Source organism: Portunus trituberculatus, chromosome 35, assembly GCF_017591435.1.
Source record: "Portunus trituberculatus isolate SZX2019 chromosome 35, ASM1759143v1, whole genome shotgun sequence".
NCBI classification, from domain to species: Eukaryota; Metazoa; Arthropoda; class Malacostraca; order Decapoda; family Portunidae; genus Portunus; species Portunus trituberculatus.
Genome location: NC_059289.1, coordinates 9037318 through 9056917, shown reverse-complemented (window position 1 = coordinate 9056917; position 19600 = coordinate 9037318). Strand labels below are relative to the sequence as shown.

At 40.5% G+C, this 19600-nt stretch overlaps 1 protein-coding gene across 3 annotated transcripts; it reads right to left on the bottom strand.

The window, feature by feature from the left end:
- Window positions 1–3817: 3817 nt before the first annotated feature.
- On the bottom strand, window positions 3818–11106 carry LOC123513125 (all trans-polyprenyl-diphosphate synthase PDSS2-like). 3 transcript variants are annotated; one of them, XM_045270016.1, is made up of 9 exons: window positions 9870–11106; window positions 7246–7440; window positions 5884–6012; window positions 5469–5667; window positions 5040–5178; window positions 4754–4863; window positions 4301–4465; window positions 3953–4153; window positions 3870–3900 (listed from the first exon to the last, which is right to left on the bottom strand). In XM_045270016.1, the coding sequence occupies exons 1-8, from the start codon at window positions 10046–10048 to the stop codon at window positions 3995–3997; spliced, it is 1275 nt and encodes a 424-aa protein (XP_045125951.1). In that variant the 5' UTR covers window positions 10049–11106; the 3' UTR covers window positions 3870–3900; window positions 3953–3994. The 3 variants fall into 3 exon arrangements, with proteins under 3 accessions (XP_045125950.1, XP_045125951.1, XP_045125952.1); XM_045270015.1 differs by having other exon boundaries at window positions 3818–4153; XM_045270017.1 differs by lacking the exons at window positions 3870–3900; window positions 9870–11106 and adding an exon at window positions 8235–8347 and having other exon boundaries at window positions 3906–4153.
- Window positions 11107–19600: the final 8494 nt, after the last annotated feature.

Below are 19600 nucleotides of genomic sequence, written 5' to 3'. Positions count from 1 at the left end.
GGGGAAGCACAAACATTTCAAGGTATAGATAGTTACTAATGGAGTAAGAGGTAAGTTGTGGCCATGTTTCTTGCTTTGCACACAGCCCTGTGTGTTCAGACAGGCAGCTTTTGGCTTTACCAATTTATTAAATATTCTGTAGTAACAAAGTGTCAACATTAACAAATATTAAAATATATCAGAAACCATTTAATAGAATAAATAATGCTGTATCTTTAAAGCTAGCAAAATATATACCAAAATTGCCTAAATCACAAAATCTCGCCAACCATTCTTAAGTACTTGTTCTTTTAAAGTAACAAGCACCATCACATCATAACTGCCTAGGTTGACAAGCTTGGCAGTGAAGAACTTCACATTACCAAGATTCAGACATTTACTACTATTCATGAAATGCTACAAGCCTGTCACTAAATGGCCTAGTTATCTCTCCATCTGAGGGAACATGGTAACATTTTAAGAAAGATCAGTAATTCTTGTTCCTCCCCAGAACACCTCTTTACTGATAATGGTTTTAGCAAGATACAAACATGCAGTAAATTGCAAAAGACAGTAAGACTTTTTTGAAATTACAAAATCAATATGCCCTATATTAAAAAAATAGATCAATAAACAAGAACACTTGGGCAATTGTTGGAGCATCACCCCTGTGAAAGCATTATATTTGTGCCTTAAGTATAACATTTGTGGGACTGGGCAGAAACTGATAATGTCATAACTTTCAAGCATAGTTTTTAATGAATAGTAAATATGTACAAGTACTGTTGAACCTCAATAACTCAGATTTCGTGATGTCAGACTCTGACTGACCCCGAGGACTAAGTCCAAGTTGAACTGCTCATCCATTTTCTTTTGTTTCACTTTCCTGTATTTCATATCCTATTCAGAATTTATACTGATTCCTAATGATTTTTCATAATTTTGTCTTTGTTTTGCTGTTTGTATTCATCTGATTGACATGAAATATTCACACATGATTGTTTATACAATAGTGACTTCCTGGAGCATGATAAGATCAGCATCAGATCTCCACTTTTCTAGATAATAATATTCACTCGTCCGTGAGGATTGGGAAGGTGCCATCAACATCATCACGGCAATCTGCTGATGTACTACTGAACTGGGCACTCTTGAGTTGTTGTTAGTGTGTTGAAGTGAGATAATGATAAGTGAAGTACAGTGGAGACTCAATACTTGAACTTAATTTGTTCCAAATGGCTGAGTAAAGTTCGACTATTGATACCTGTAAATCAGGTAATTCGTTCCAGCCATTGCCAAACTCAAGTTTAGAAAAAAAATAGTGGTTTAATTTTGCAGTTGCTGCTAGCACTGACACACAGAAGCAGGGTTAGCCTATCTTTCATGGGCTTGTGTCCTGGCAAACACTTCTCTTCCTTTCTTATATAGATCATGTTTGGTAGTTTTTTTTTTTTTCCAAAACAGGCCAGTTTCATCACAAATTAAAGATCTGTTGTGGGTTTAAGCACTCCTTATCCACAAATTTCATAAATTCAGGCACAGGTTTCTCAGCCGCAACTGTCAGCACTTGTGGCCTCGCTGTGCCTCACAATAGAATGAATTCCAGTTTTTTCTTGAAATTCCCAAACCACCCTTTTACTTGCTTTAAAATCATCATTGTAGTCAGATGTAATATCATAAATAAGATCAAGATGCAGCAGCCTAGCCTTCACACAAATTATGCCCTATGACAAAGAATCACCAGCCATCTGCTTTTCGTTTATCCTTCCAATCAACAATTTCTTCCACTGCCACAAGTCTTTTAGATTGTCTTTTCACACCAATTGCCACATCAGCTCTTTTAAGCTTACTTCTCCAGATTTAGCCATACAGTACAGTACGTACTAAGCTGGAAGATGTTATTTTTGCTCCTTTCTCGTATTTATCAATAATCTATTTCCTTTCAATGGTTGTCACTACATTCTTTCTTTTAGGCTTATCCTCAGCACTCACAAGCCTTTTCGGTGCCATTGTAAGCTTTAAAAAAAGATTAAAAAAAAAATAAATAAATAAAAATAACTCCAGAGAGAAAGCACAGGACAATGTTATTCTTACGACCGCAAAGGATCAACTGGCTGCAGTGGCCAGCTGGTGGGGCGCATGAGGCGCCAGGAAGATAGACCCTTTGTTTACAGCCACGTGGACGGATGTTCGACTAATAGGTATTTTTTCTAGTATGGTCTAACTTTTGCGTTTGACTATTTAGACATTCAAGCACTGAGTCTCCACTGTATTTATTATTTGTCTGGTCCAGTTTTTTTTTACCATGTGGGTTTTTCACAGGATTTTATGGGCTAAAGGGGATACTTTTTGGGGTACCTCCTATCTCAAAGCCCACCCGTAAAGCTTTATACCTCTATCTCAACATAAGCATTCGTAATAGTGTTATTGTAATGTATATTGATGATGATGATGAAGGTAGTGAGAAAAACGTGTTTGAAAAGATAATAGCAGTCTTATAATGAAGAGGGATGTTGGAGAAGGGTGGCAGTGAGGGATGGGGTGATGGGGAGATAACACTCAAGATGGAGGGGAGAGGGGAGGCAAGGATTCAAAGTCCAGCTGTCTCCCAATGATACATGTTTGTTTGTTTCTTGTTGTTTTCTCTTGAAGTTTCCAATTATAATCCTATTCAACTTAAGCCTGTAAGGATGTTATTTCTGACGCCTGGCCACACACTGTGTAGGGAGCGAGTCAGGCTATATGACACAACCACACAATATATTTAAAAATGGCCTCCTGGTAGGAAGGGTATTTAATAATCAAAAAGTAAACTACACCATCTGATAATTCAAGGTCTGAAAGTTTCGAAGAGACAATTGTAATCCCAAAATTTTAAATTCCCCAAAATTAAATAAATCCTGCATTTTTTTCTTTGGTGTGGGTGTGTGTGTATTTACCTAGTTGTAGTTTTACAGGGCCTGGGCTTTATGCTTGTGTGGCCCTGTCTCCATATCTACACTTATCCAATTTTTCTTTAAAACTATGTACACTCTTTGCGGACACCACTTCCTCACTCAAACTGTTCCAAGCCTCTACACATCTTTGCAGGAAACTATATTTTTTAACATCTCTCAGACATCTTCCCTTCCTCAGTTTCTTACTATGCGATCAAGTGTGTGCGGGAATGGGTGATTCGTATAAGCCGGACATTTGCATTTGTTGGGCTAACCTTTCCCCTTATTAGTCCAAGTTACTGAGGGTCTACAGTACTGTATATAACTGCTTTGAGTAGTTTTGTTCCCAAGCTGTGTGGTCTTGTAGTTCTAAGCTAGGAGTGAAACATTCAAGGCACTTACAGCAATATGGCAATACATGCCTGCCCAGTACATTTCATTGCATACTTAAACAAGGCCATTATGAATGAGATTCTTTAACCATTACCACCTTTCATGCCTGAAGCTATGGTAAGTCCCTATTTTGTAAACCTACTGTGGGGATAGAGAGAGAGAGAGAGAGAGAGAGAGAGAGAGAGAGAGAGAGAGAGAGAGAGAGAGAGAGAGAGAGAGAGAGAGAGAGAGAGAGAGAGAGAGAGAGAGAGAGTGTGTGTGTATTTACCTAGTTGTAGTTTTACAGGGCCTGGGCTTTATGCTCGTGTGTGTGTGTGTGTGTGTGTGTTTCACCTCGGTTGCACCTGCTGGTCACCCAGCCAGTCTTCCCCATTACAGAGCAAGCTCAGAGCTCATAGACCGATCTTCGGGTAGGATTGAGACCACAACACACTCTACACACCGGGAAAGAGAGGCCACAACCCCTCAAGTTACATCCCGTACCTATTTACTGCTAGGTAAACAGGGCACACACATTAAGAGGCTTGTCCATTTGCCTCGCTGCTTTCCAGGACTCTTGATTGAGTCGAGTGTGCTAATCACTACACTATGCTGTGTGTGTGTGTGTGTGTGTGTGTGTGTGTGTGTGTGTGTGTGTGTGTGTGTGTGTGTGTGTGTGTGTGTGTGTGTGTGTGTGTGTGTGTGTGCTAATAAATCTTGAGAGCATTTATGATGTTCTCCAAGGCTGTGCAGGCATCTGAGGGTTCAAAGGTGTCCTGCACAACATTAAGTGCAGCTTGGGCATGGAACTGACACAACTGCTTGGCTTCCTCCACTGCATTCCCACTCATGATGACCTGGTGGATCTGTGGAAACAAAACTTGTCAACAGAAAGAATGTTTGATTTTAATCTTACAAGATCCATGGTGAATGGTTCAGATCTATGGTGAATGCTTTACACAAAATATTTAGATAAATATGGTGTACAAATCAACATGCTAAAATCCACCAACCTTCTTGAAGTCGCAGTTCTCCATGGAGTTCCCTGCAGCTGCTACATAGTCCAGCAGGGAATGATCATGCAGCAAATGCAGAATGACAGGAGCCGAAGTAAGGTCAATAGCAGTCCCAGGAGGGTGACGGTATAAGTCCGTGAAGGGCTGGAGGTCGCTGTAGACCTGCAAGATGAAGATACCAAGTACTCAATTTTAAGGAAGGCCAGGAATGGAGACATCTGGTAAAAGCTAACCAACTTTACGCCTCAATACTCATCTGTGTCAGATTATATGATTCCAACCATCTCGAAAGTTTTTCTACTTAAAGTGGCTTTGTTATGCTCAAGTATATTTAGAATTCTAGAAAAGATTGCCAATATACTTTAATGTATGGAGTTAATTTTTCTTAAGCTATGATAAAATAATTCTAACAAGCTACTGGTTTCATACAACTATGAAGTAGCTACACACCTGCCAAGCAAGGGCAATCTCCTTCCCAAATTCAAAGCCCTTCTTTTGCATTGCCTCACTGTGGCCTGCCAACAGCAGAGTGGCTTGGCATGACTTGGCCATCAGACTGCCTGAAGAACAAAAATCCCTGTATCATCCAACAGTAAAAAGATTTTAGAGAAATTATGATCATCAATGATTGCTGCATTCATGCTTACTGTAACTCTGTCATTTGACTTATTTGTAGATTGGTATTCAACGAGAAATTGTTTATAGAACTTAAAAGCCACTATTGACAACTGCTTACCAGCAGCTAGGAAATTCTTTTCATTCCAATCTTGCATGGTTATAGTTTCATTTGGAATTGGGTTTCCCTGATTGTCTCGGTCTCCAATAAACTCTGCCTCCATGAAGTCGCTGATGGCAGTGCTGATCAGCTCCACAACCTGGGAAGACAAAAACAACCACAATCAATGAGCATACAAAGAGGAAACAAGGGAAATCTTATTGTGGCCTTGGGAAGAACAGGTTTCCACCATCAAGCTGTGTGGACCACACAGCACAAACCACATCTTTTAGTAAACATCAACTATATAGTATACTAATTATTATATAAATCCTAAAAATTAAACTGAGTAGGAAGTTTTCTTTTATTATAATGATTTCAGCACCTAATGAATTATGAAAAAAGATGAAAGCTTAAGTTAAGGGAACTAACTACCTAGTTTTAACTAACCTTGGTGTTCCTGAGAGTGGCCAGACCTGTACAAGCATTAGCCAGAAGGTAATCTCCAGACAAAATAGCAATCTTGTTTCCAAATTCCATGTCTTGCAGAGTGGTGCCATCAAACACCGTTGGGGACAGATTGACCACTCCTTTGTGAATTAAGTGGGCTGTGTGAATCATCTCGGTGATCTCTGCCAAACTTCGTTGACTGCAATGTTTATGGAGATACAGTGCCTTATAACTGGCCACTAGCACTGACACTTGTAAATCCCACATAGGGATTCCAGGTCATTAAGATATTCAGATGTGTAATTCTATTTCCTCTGACTGAATGTTTTCAATACATACATAGCATATCATAAAAGGTACATTACATAGATATTATAAAGCATCTTTTGTTAGCCTGGCATGTCTGCAGCCTAACCTGAGGGAGACACCTGCAGGCTGATCTTGCTCTAGCTCTTCTGGGTTGAGGTGGCCTGCTGCCTTAGAAATCAGTAACACAATGAGGCCTCTTGTCTGCATGTTGTTTCGTCCATTGTATATCAGCCGTCTGGTGGAGGAAGATAAATACTGAACTTTGGTTCATTTCCAGTAATGCAAGAGAACAAAGAGCTTGATGATGTAAGTAAGGTGAGAAAGATGTATGAGAGGCCCAGAACTAGCAAGGAGGAAACCCAGATAATGGTGTTGACTTTGACAAGGTTGGGGAAAAAAAAAATGCAGCCCCAAAAAATGCTTTAAAAAAATTGGTTTTATATCATATTGCTAAATAAGACCTAGATATATATGGATGGATGGATCCATATCTGATGAAGTAGCTTTCCTACCTACATTTTTAACAAAACCAACACCTGTCATCTCATCTTGATTTCATAACAGCTGTCAAAGGCTAGAACTGCTGGTGACCTAAATCTTAAGGGGGTATCACACTAGCCTATGATACGCAGAATATGGGCCATGGTTCTTGGTGTGAAACCAGGAACATTATCACACAAAAACTGCCCGCATTCTTGTTATGCTAGGCAAATGGCCCAACAACCAAGACCAAGCCTAATCAAAACAAACCAGAACAAAATTATATCTCAACCTGTGCTTCATGCTGGAATTGCATTTGCACTTCCAGTTATTGAAGAAAAGGAAGAAAAGAAACTATAGAAGAATCAAGAGGTGCACAAAAGCAACTTTTGGAGTCAGGGATGGTTGCCATGAGCCCAAACTATCTACATGATATGCATATATTTCATCTTTCTAGATTGATGAAATATTATTCAATATTCCAATATGAAAAATTTAGGTACATTCTTTTTAGTTTGAATGATAGGAGGGTTTTATTACATATCTTATGTTTATTTTTTCATTGGGATAGCATACAGTGAACTGGAATGGATGTGAAACCATCCCAGCTTTGCTCCGCTAATCTCAGAAAAGTTCCAGCTATCTGGAGTGGATGCTCTTGTTCTGCATATCATAGGCCAGTGTGATATCCCCTTTAGCCCTACCTTCTTTCTCTCCTCTTCTACATCCCAATGCTTGTCTCTCTCTCTCTCTATCCCCATAGCTAGACCTCTTTCATATATATATATATATATATATATATATATATATATATATATATATATATATATATATATATATATATATATATATATATATATATACACACACACAGAGAGAGAGAGAGAGAGAGAGATAACATCCTGTGCTTGTTTGAGTCTGTGACAAGCCTAACTGAGATTTTCCTTTCCTGATTTAGTGCATGTGAACCATTCATGTAGCCACTTACTTAGCAGTCTTCAGCAGTGGATGTGAAGATCCTACCAATTTCCTCATATGTACTGCAATATTTGACATTTCATCAGACAGGAGGGAGCGCAGGGTGAGGTAAGATGTTGGGTAACCCACTATTTTCTCGGCATCACTCACAGCCCGGTTCCAGTCTGGCTTTTGCTGAGGAACTGAGCTGTAGTTACTCTTCATCCTGATAGAAGAAATTAAGAAATTCTCAATGGTAGAATTTATCATCCATTCTACATTAACTGGAAGAGAAAGCTGAAAGGGTTGAGTGGTATCTCTTATTAATCAATGCAGAAGGTACAGATGTAATTAAGAGCTCAATGTCAATATGTGATGACTACATATTATTTACATAATAGCAAATTGGCTAGATACTAGTATGACTGTTTACTGCTAGGGTTGGTCAGAGATAAAGATAGCTATATCAAACTGTTAATCCTTCAGCTTTTACAAGTGCTTTTAACATCCTCATACTATACTTGCTGATAGAGAGTAATGACAGGAAGGGTGGCCCTAACACTGGTTGGATGCATGACCTAGACTGGAGCTAAGTGAGGAACATCTACTAGTTACTAATATCGTCCTTAACACCTCCACCCTATACTTAAAGATGGGAGCGTCCTCCTGAGGTGTAGTAACACTCTAAATATACACGTCCTGCCCACTCTCCTCAATTCTTGACTCCTTCAATCTTCACATGCATGATACCATGCAATAACAAGGAAAGGAGAAAGAAAATATAATAAAAGGAGGAAATGGGATTAAAACAGGAGATAGAAAGGAAATTGATAATAAATGTAGGAAATGGAAATAAAACAGAATAGAAAGATAATGGGAGGAAAATGTAAAGAACGGCACCTCCTTTCTAATCATTGAAACAACCATGCAAGGTGATAGAATGGTTCTTCTCTAGAATCACTGCTCCACGCCGATCTGTATAATATGTACAGCACAGTGCAGTTTATGTAACGTGTTTACCATCAGTGAGAGTTTTGGTGAGTGCTCGGCCTTAGTGTGTCGTACACAAGCCTTCAAATGCGGTGTGTTTGGCAAGTTTTCTGTTTTTCTGTAAGTCCAGCAAGCTGCAGCGAGCCACGGAGCTCCATCACACTCGGAAATGAGCAGTACACTGACTTGCATTTGTTTCTAGCTGGGGTTTGTGGGTAACTGGTGAACAGAATTCTTATTGTGTCTATCATTTGTTTCTAGCTGGGGTTTGTGGGTAACTGGTGAACAGAATTCTTATTGTGTCTATAGTTCTTTTGTCCAATGATGTGCCACCACCTCTTAACAGCACAAGCTGCACCAATGGGAATTTGCTATATGTATTCTTAGGCGGGGCACAGCTGGGCAGACATCTGTGTGAGCAGTTCAGCCATGGCCACCAGTGACACTAGTTGTAAAGGTTGCGAATTTGATAACTGGGAAATTATCACTCCTGCGATGCAAGTCAGTGTACAATCGAGAAGAGGACCAGCCAGGACCTTCATCCTTTCGTTAAGGGGCGCAGCACCCCCGGTTAGGTTAGGTTAGTGTTGTAGGGGGGTCCGGGGGCCGCGCCCCCCCCCCCGGCTAGGTTAGGTTACGTTTATGTTAGGGTTAAGTTAGTGTTGTAGGGGGGTACGGGGGGGCACAGCCCCTCCGGTTAGGTTAGGTTACATTAGGTTAGGTTTTTGTCCTTAGATTTTTTGGATCGCCATATCTCGCCTCTTTTGGCTCCCCCCCCAAAAAAAACCAAAAACCGATTTCCCACAGTTCCCCAAGCTTGCTGGGGAGCAGTGGTTCTGGAGTTTTACTGATAGAATACTTACTATACAAACATGTATGTGATGTTTTAATGTGGGAACGGCTTTTGTAAGGCCATAGTAATTAAATGAATATTCTGGTGCCTGCAGAATCTAAGTCCACAACAATCAATCATGTATGAAGGTATACCAATTAGTGGGTGTGTTCACGTCTTGGTGAGTGTGGCGTGCGCACCCTGTGTCTAGTGACGCTGTGAGGTTAGCCAAGGATAGTTTAAGGGAGGGTCCGCTAGCAGGGTATTATATTAGGTTAGGATAATTTCGGCGAAAGTTATCCATGAATTTTTACATTTTCCAAAAATTTCCTTAAAAAATGGTTGTTTGAAGTCTTTAGATTTTTTGATCGCCATATCTCGCATCTTTCGGCTTCCCCCCATAAAACCCCCGATTATCCAATCCCCAAAGCTTGCTGGTTGGGGAGTGGGATGGAGGAAAAGGGGGAGGTCCTATTCTGTACTTTACCTATTACGATATTGCCATATGGCCACGTGTGTGTGTTGCTGACCAATAGCGTGGCTTCATATATATATATATATATATATATATATATATATATATATATATATATATATATATATATATAGAGAGAGAGAGAGAGAGAGAGAGAGAGAGAGAGAGAGAGAGAGAGAGAGCCGGGAATCGAGGAGAGCGGGCGGGAGGTGTATATTAAGAATGCCTACAGTTCAATGGGGGAAGGAAATGGCCCTTTAATTCATGACACTGCTCACAGCCCAATATTGAAATAATCCCTGGGCACTCCCTATTACCACCCACTCAACCTTCCTGAGGTGTACTGTACATATCTCACCTGGAGTATGGCGGTATGTTCCCGTAGCCTAACGGGTCACCACCGCCACCTGTCGCTGGTGTAAGAGGCGAGGTAGAGGAAGCACACACCCTCACGGCGCCTCCTGAAACCAAGCGCCGCAACACACACCCTACCCGTACCACCTTCTTCATGCTGCTGTGCACCACGCTAGACGTCATCCTAACATTTACTACTACCCAGCACGCATTTCTTATTGTTCGTCAGCTATCTTGGACACACCCACCACTTGTGCCGACTCGACCTACACTAATCCATTCCACTAGCAGCTGGCCGGCCGCTGTGGTTACCTGACCGCTGCTAGATGTTGCCACCACATTAATATTTTACCTTAAATATACATTTGCAATTTTAGCTATACTATTTTCACTCGGCTAAATACACAGAATTTACTTGATGTTTATTGTTTGAAATTATTGCCTATGCAACACATACGGCAAAGGAGCGTGGTGCACCTCAAGCCACGGCATCCGGCATTCCGGCTGGAGCCCATACTCGCCACTCTTGTTGCCAGCAATTATGTGACGCTATGTAATTAACATGCTACAAATGAATGCAAAAGCAGCACAACTATATAAAGTAATTTTAACTATCGTCCCCTTGACCTAAAGAATACCTGCTGAGACTTTTCTTTTCATGTTGAACTACCTAAAAGTATAAGTAGGGAAATATTGTGAAGTCGTAGAAAGGATGGACATAGCCAAGAAAGTTTTAAATATAAATTAATCGCTAAAAGATCGATCAAAACACCTTACGAAATTAGGACTAATCAGTAACAACAGCCAGTACAAGGTGACCTGTATGAAAGATGCTCCTGCTGGGCTTTCCCCATCTTCGAGGAAAGGAAAAGAGAAAGTCAAGGACGGAAATTACTGGTTGGTAGTTCTAGCCTGCAAAGGAATATTTCCTTATCAACAACAGCATGGCATATGTCTCAAATAAAGTGGCAGATGGTCTAATATGTGTGTAAGTAAATAAGTTTTGAGTAAACATGCATGGCATAATTAACATTATGTCGAGCTTTGAAGTAGCGAGTGATGGCTAAACATTGTAATTATCTACCAGGTTGTTCTATCATGTACACCTTGACGAATGCGTGCAAATTCAACATAAAACATGAAAAGTCTGGGTTTAAAGATGACATTCTTTAAACCAGATTTCAACTATAATGTAAGAAGGACACACGCACACACACACACACACACACACGGCCCGGTAGCTCAGTGGTTAGAGCGCTGGCTTCACAAGCCAGATGACCGGGGTTCGATTCCCCGGCCGGGTGGAGATATTTGGGTATGTCTCCTTTGACGTGTAGCCCCTGTTCACCTAGCAGTGAGTAGGTACGGGATGTAAATCGAGGAGTTGTGACCTTGTTGTCCCGGTGTGTGGTGTGTGTCTGGTCTCAGGCCTATCCGAAGATCGGAAATAATGAGCTCTGAGCTCGTTCCGTAGGGTAACGTCTGGCTGTCTCGTCAGAGACTGCAGCAGTTCAAACAGTGAAACACACACAGACAGAGTATAGTCGTTAGCATGTTCGACTTACAATCGAGAGGGCCGGGTTCGAGTCCCGGTAAGCGGCGAGGCAAATGGGCAAGCCTCTTAATTGAGTTTCTACTCTAGAATAGTTGATAAAGTACAAGAGAGACAGGGATGGATTGACTGTATTTATTTGGATTTAGAAAAGGCGATTGATAAAGTGCCACATGAAAGATTACTGTGGAAGTTAGAGGAGAAGGGTGGCTTAAAAGGAAGCACATTGAGATGGATGGAAAATTACTTGAGGGGGAGAGAAATAAGGATGGTAGTTAAAGATATGAAGTCCAAGTTGGAGAGCAGTAGAAAGCTGAGTGCCACAGGGGTCAGTATTGATGCCAATACTTTTCTTATATATATATATATATATATATATATATATATATATATATATATATATATATATATATATATATATATATATATATAAACGACATGCCAGAGGGAGTGAACAGCTACATATCTGTTTTGCGGACGATGCAAAACTGTGCAGAGTTATAAAGCAAAACGAGGATTATGAAATACTGCAGGAAGACAAGATCTAGAAATGGAGTAAAAAATGGGAGATGGAATTCAATGTGGACAAAAGCCATGTCATGGAAATAGGGAAGAATGAAAGACGACCAATGGGAATCTATAAGATGGGAGATGGAGTGGACCTAGAAAAAGTAAAAAAGGAAAAGGACTTGGGAGTAACGATGGAAGAAAACAATTAACCGGTAAGCCATATTGATAAAATTTTCAGAGAGACATAATTTGCTAAGGAATATTGGAATAGCATTTCACTACATGGACAAAGAAATGATGAAGAAATTGATAAGACCCAAATTGGAATATGCAGGAGTTGTGTGGACCCACCATAAAAAGAAACACATAAGGAAGTTGGAGAAACTACAAAAAATGGCCACAAGAATGGTTCCAGAATTTGAAGGGATGACATATAAGGAGAGACTAAAGGCTATGGATCTACCAACCATGGAACAGAGAAGGGAGAGAGGGGATCTGATACAAGTTTATAAATTGATTAATGGAATGGATCAAGTGAATAATGAGAAATTGATTCTGAGAAAAGAATATGACATTTGAAGGACGAGATCGCATAGTAAAAAGCTGAGGAAGGGAAGATGTCTAAGAGATATTAAAAAATATAGTTTCCCGCAAAGATGTGTTGAGACTTTGAACAGCTTGAGTGAAGAAGTGGTGTCAGCATAGAGTGTGCATAACTTTAAAGAAAAATTGGATATGTGTGGATATGGAGACGGGGCCACACGAGCGTAAAGCCAGGCCCTGTAAAACTACAACTAGGTAAACACACACACACAAACACACACACACACACACACACACACACACAGAGACACCCACTGAATACATCAGCACCCAAAGAGTAAATTAACCCGCAGCTAAGGGGAAAGAAACTGAATTATCCCACTTATGAAATAACTTTCTACTTAATTTGGCTGTTAGTTTACAGTGTAATACAAATCATTGTACAAGCAGAGAAATCTGGGAAAGGGAAGAAAGATGAGGAGCAGGTGGTGAAGGAGGAGGAGGAGGAGGAGGAGGATAGGGACAAAGCAGTTGGGTAAAAGAAGGATCAGGTGCACATGGTATTGGAGGAGGAGGAGGAGGAGGAGGGTAGGCAGGGAGGGTAAATGTGAGAATGAAGTAAAGCATGTTATAGAGGTCACTGGTTAAGTATGGAAGATTAAAAATAGGTGGTAAAGAATGTTACAGGATAATTGGTAGACAAGGAAAGGATGAAAGAAAGGAGGAGGAGGAGAAAACTATTTACTAACTACCAGTGTTAAAGACAGGACAACAAAGTAAAAGGCTCCTCCCCACCCACACCTATCTCCAATTGAGGTTGGCAGAAAAAAAGGTGTAATCATGTGATATTGAGAAATCACATGGAATTTTAGCAGAGATTGAAAAGGAAATGTGTAATCTACTAGTGTTTGTGGGGGAAAGTGTTAAAGCTCGGTAAATGTATATGTTGAACAGTATGTCAAATGGGTGGTGAGGCAGCCTTGCCTGGTGCTTTCTAGGGAGGCAGCAGTCAATCAGGGTTCAGCTCCGTTCAATCCAATGAGATAGCATACTTTCCCTGTAGGGATGGCGTACACTGGTTTCCTATTGCAACATTGATCCCTGGTACAGGCAACCCCCGCTTAATGAAGGGGTTACGTTCCTAAAAAAACCTTCATTAAGCGAAACTTGGTTAAGGGAACCAATTATGACACGTTTAACCCCTGACTTGAACTTCCATTGAGAGTAAACAAAGTGAGAGTGCATCATAGTACAATGAAAGGTTTAATGAAAGTAAAAATTATGAAGTTGAACATTTAGGCAGTTTAACTTGTCATTATAATGTACACTAATGTATGTATGTACGTAACTCTATAATGTTGATGATCTTAAATTTATGAAGGGAGGGAGAGTGAAACGGGAAAGACACTAACCGGCAACCTGTGGAATGTAAACAAAGGGCACATCATTGTATCACATACAAAACTTATGTACCACATTTCCACAAGGCTTTCCATTTTATCCATTGTAGAGTCACGAGTTCAGGTGGTTCTTTTAGCTTGCAAGAAAGATAGGGTCTCACCAGCCTTCTTAACAGAGTCTGCTGACTTGAAAAAAGTAGAGACAGTAGATGGAGTCAAGATGGTGGCGAACAATGCTATTAGTTTTCTCGCCTCTCTCGTGTCTGTGAATAACATCCAGCTTCACTTCGAGAGAAAGAGACTTCCTGGTATTCTTAGCAACGCTAGGCGACATTGCAGGTGGTAAGTTGAGCGAGGGGAGACGAATTGCTGGTTATTGTTTTGAACAGGGGGAGTGAGTGGTGCACGTGTTGTCCACGAGAGGCGCTGGTGTATTCAAAAGCCTGTCGGCTTGTGCGATACGGCAGTGCTTTCAAACTTTGAAAAAATTATCTGGATAAAACTTCATTAAAGTGAGTTTGGTGTTCGTTAAATGAGCAGATAGTAATAAAATGAAACCTTCGTTGTAGCGAAATTTCGTTGTGTGAACCTTCGTTAACCCTTATGCGACGGGGTAATTATAAATTAATCATTCCCATCTGCAGGTAAAATGATAAACTTTAAAAAATCACAGGAGATAGTTTGACTCATGAAAATACGTTTCTCATTGAAATTCGTGTACTTTGCAGCTTGCTACGATCTCTGACAGCAAAGTTATTGCTGATCAAATATTCCTCCTGATAGCCACGATGTAACTTGCCGTGGAGAAATAACCCTCAGTGCGATACCAGCGCGCCAATTCTCTCTCTCTCTCTCTCTCTCTCTCTCTGGGCATATCTTTTGGGTGAAAAATTTGTACTTCCAATGAGAGAAAGAGAAAGAGAGAGAGAGAGAGAGAGAGAGAGAGAGAGAGAGAGAGAGAGAGAGAGAGAGAGAGATGTGTCAGCTTGTTTTAACTCTAGGCCTTTCCCTACTCTCTCTCTCTCTCTCTCTCATGTTAGGAAGGTAGATTGTATGAGAATAGGGAAAGATGATTGATAAATTAGATGATCATAATGTAGCAACATGTATATATCACTATCCATCTCGTTGTTGTGATATCTCCCCTCATGTGGAGGGGATGTTCCATGTGTAGTGTCATGGGGGTTGCCAGATGTCTTCTCCAAGATGGAAAGATATGAGCCTAGACCGAGATGAAATAGCAAAACTGGCAACTCAGCTCATGGACAGTGTTGGCTGATACATACACTCGCCCTCCGACTTGAGTAAGAAAACGGGAAGTTTAAAGAAGTGGCGCGAAAAATCATGATTACATGAACGATCACCGCTGCACGAAACGTACCGATGCGATCGTTCATGAACAATCACCGCTGCACAAGGGTTAAGCGGGGGTTGCCTGTACTTCTTCAAACACAGCCCGTCACAGGTTGAGAGTAGTAGTGGTGACCATTAACTTTGGGTTACCTGTGCGTGTAGGCAGTGTTGTGTAGTGTGCATGTAGGAACAGTGTGGAGTCGAAAAAGGTGGTGCGGCAGCCTTGCCTGGCGCTTTCAAGAGAGGCAACAGTTAATCAGGTCCCAGCTCCATACAACCACTGTAAAAGTGCACTTCCCTTTACAGGGCGCTGCACACTGTACACTGCTGGTCAGAGTGGAAGGTGCGAAAGGGACCACGACTTCCACTCTGACCAAATTTCATTCATCCCTTCCTAACTCTTAAACATACAACGGGATTTGCTGTATGTCGCTATCTGACAACTCTGCAACTCTAGTAGTCAAAATAGATGACATGTTTCCTTAGTTAACGTTCGCCTGTGGTTCGTGTGCTTGAATTTGAATTTTCTTTCACCACCCTGACGGCCTCTTTTTGTGGATGGGTGAGCTTACCATTGTGCCCTGTTACTACCTATTATGGGACCTAGAAAACTAATTAATAAGGCCCAAATCTCAGTCATTTGTGCCTTATTGAGGGAGAATAAGTCATATCAAGAAATTAACGAATACTGGCACAGCTCTCAGAACTGTTCAACATTGGACCAAAATTTATCGTGAGGGAGGAAGAGACGCTTCGCTACCACCTTACAAGTCTGAAGGCCGTAAGTGCAGTGTGAGCTAGATAACTCTGAACATTATTCGAAGACAGCTTGAGGACAACCCTTGCATACACAACAAGGAACTTGAGGCCAGGAACCCTCTTTGCTGGATGGGGTGAGTGAAAGGACTGTGCAAAGATATGTGAAAGGCGACATGGGATAATGGAGTTGCTGCGCAGTTTCAAAACCTTGCTTCACAAATGGTCACCTTAACAGTAGGCTTGCATTTTATGTCTCAGCACGATGATTGGGACTTAAGTAAGTGGCGTAATGCACTTTGGTCAGATGAGGCAAGCTTTCAAGTTACAGGCAACCAGAGAAACCGTGTGTATTGCAGACCTGCTAGTAACTGTTATGATCCACGCTACACAACTCACACATTAAAACCCAGATTCTTTTTCTTTGATGGTGTGGGGTTGCTTTTCTTATTATGGTCTTGGAAAAATAGTGTTTTAGCCTAAGAATGTTCATATGAACCAAAATAACTACTTTGAGCTAATTCTAGATGAGTTAGATGAGTATATGGAACAGTGCAATGCTGATATCTTCATGCAAGATGGTGCACCGTGCCATACAGCAAAGTTAATTGTTGACTGGTTTAATTTCTGCAATGTCAGCCTTTTAAAACCTTGGCCTGCAAATTCGCCAGACCTTAACCCTATAGAAAATCTGTGGGCGTATATAAAACTGAAGCTAAAGGAGAGAGAGATACCTCCTCCCTCCCATGCCTCCAAGCCACTATTCAGGACATATGGGACAATATTGATGCTCAGTATCTCCACCACCTGGGTGATTCACTTCCCAAGAGACTCGAAAAGATCAAGAAGGCACGAGGGCACACTATCAATTTGTTTAGGTGAATTCTCTCATTGAAACATATTTTCTGTGTCATTAATCTCCTTCATAGGATGTCACAGGTACCACGCCTTCTGCTCTGACCAGCAGTGTATAGTTACCCCCTTCTGCGATGACCCCTGGTACCTCAAATCCTGATGATGGTCACCAACTGTCAGGGCTCTTGACAATCCACAGCCTTTCACAGATTGAGAGCAAAGAGTAGTGACCATTTACTCCGAGCTATCTGTGTCACGTATAAAGGGCGAGAATAATTAAAGTTAATGGGCAATTTTGAGCACAATCAGAGGCCCAGGAGATCAGAAAATGTGCATGTTATTCAGAAATGAACACTGACAACCATGGATTATATTCAAAGTATTTGTTTAGGTGAACTTTGAATGTCTCAATAGTACCTGAGTCAACATTTGATGGCAGGCCGTTCCGTATACTATTTACTACATGATTAAAGAAAAAGTGTTTGGCTTCATTTGTTATGAAATGTTTACTTATGATTTTATATCAATTGTTTTTAGTGACATTTGATCAGTTGACTGATAAATATTTTTCAATATTCTTATTTGTGAATCCGTTAAAAATTTGAGGAGGAAGAGGAGGAAGAGGAGGAGGAACTGGTAATGGTGGTGGTGGTGGTGGTGGTGGTTGTGGTAAAGGATGTCTTACAGGCCAATGCATATGCAGTGGAGGTAGAGGAGTGAAGGATTTACAGGTTGGTACAAATCACTGGACAGCCAAGGAAAGTAAAGGAGAGGAGGTGAAGGATGTTATAATCATGGCAGTGGATAAGCAGGATAGGTAATGGAGAGGTGAAATACTGGGTTTCCTATGTTAAACTTGATACTAAAATACTCTATTATTCAAAGCAAAATATTTAATGGATAGTTACAAATGTGTTTGTGTGTGTGTGTGTGTGTGTGTGTGTGTGTGTGTGTGTGTGTGTGTGTGTGTGTGTGTGTGTGTGTAATTCACCACCACCACGGTCGCCTGCTGGTCACCCAGCCAGTCTTCCCCATAACAGAGTGAGCTCAGAGATCATAGACCGATCTTCGGGTAGGACTGAGACCATAACACACTCCACACACCGGGAAAGCGAGGCCACAACCCCTCGAGTTACATCCCGTACCTATTTACTGCTAGGTGAACAGGGGCTACACATTAAGAGGCTTGTGTGTATGTGTATGTGTGTGTATGTGTATTTACCTATTCTCATGCTGTTGTGTCTCCATATCTATGAAAATCCAACATTTCTTTGAACTTATTGACTGTTCTTGGTTCAATGACTCTCTTATCTAAACCATTTCACAACACTACACATCTTTGTGGGAAGCTGAATTTCTTGATATTTCTCCTGCAGTTGTCCTTTCTTGAACTTATTGACTGTTCTTGCTTCAACAACTCATGTATCTAAAACATTCAACAACTCTACACATCTTTATGGAAAGCTGAACTTCTTGATATCTCTCCTGCAGATGTCCTTTCTTAATTTCTTTCCATGTCCTCTTGTGTCACTGGTGTCCCAGATTAGTAAGTCTTCTCTAAATAATTTTTCCAGTCCATTCATCGCTCTCTACACTGCTATTGGATCTCCTCTTTCCCTTCTCTGTTCTAAAGTTGTAAGACCTACTATTTATAGCCTTTCTTCATATGACTGTTCACTTAAATTTGAGGTAAGCTTTGTTGCTACCCTCTGTATTCTCTCTAGTTTCCTTATGTGTTTCTTTTTGTTCAGTGACCATACTGTAGCTGCATAATCTAATTTTGGGCATATTAGAGTTATTATAAGTTTTTTCTTATCATATCTTCCTCTATGTAAGTGAATGCCATCTTTATATTTCTCAAAAGTTCATAAGCATTTCCTGTAATTCTATTTATGTGCTTTTCTGGTGACAAGTTATTTACAATGGTTACTCCTAAGTCCTTTTCTTCAGACTTCTTTCTAATTTCTTCATTCCCCATTAAGGAAACTCCCCTTGGCCTTCTTTTGCTCATTCCAAATTCTAATATGCTGCACTTTTTTCTATTACTGGTAAATTTTATTTTCCATGTGAGTGTTATTTTATCCAAGTCTGATTGTTTTCTATTCACCCTCCTTGTTAATTTAGTGTCACCTGCAAATAGACTTATGTAACTGTCTGTATTTTCTGGTATATAGTTCACATATACTGCAAACATTACTGGTGCTAATACTGACCCTTGTGGAACTTTACTTGAGACTCTTTTCTAGGTCAATTTTTTATCTCTTATAATTGTTCTCATTTCTCTTTCTTTTAGATAGTTTGCCATCCATTTCAGAAGTCCTCCCTTAAGTCTTCTATTTTGTTTAAGTTTCTACAGTAACCTTTTGTGCAGGATCTTGTCAAATGCCTTCTTTAGATCTAAACAGATGCAGTCCACCCAGCCATCCCTTTCTTGCACATGTCAACCACTCTTGAGTAGAAGCTTACTAAATTTGTGACACATGATCTTCCTCTTCTCAACCCATACTCTCTATCTGTGAACATACCTTTCTCCTCCAGATATTCCATCCATTTCTATCTTTATTATCCTTTCACATATTTTTGCTATTATACTGGTCAATGAGACTGGTAAAGTCTATAGACTTTAATGGATCCTCCTTATTTCCCCCTTTGAATATGAGTACAATATCCACTCTTTTCCAGTCTGTTGGTAGTTTACCCTCTGTTAAGGAACTCATATGATGTTGTGGACTTTGTCTGCTAACTGCTGACTACATTCCTTTACAA

Coding starts and splice junctions, on each gene's coding strand:
- LOC123513125 (XM_045270015.1), bottom strand. CDS start 10,048: ATGACGTCTAGCGTGGTGCACAGCAGCATGAAGAAGGTGGTACGGGTA. Junction 6,013..7,245: donor CCACTGCTGAAGACTGCTAA/GTAAGTGGCTAC, acceptor TTCCTCCACCAG/ACGGCTGATATACAATGGAC. Junction 5,668..5,883: donor CCTGCAGGTGTCTCCCTCAG/GTTAGGCTGCAG, acceptor TAAACATTGCAG/TCAACGAAGTTTGGCAGAGA.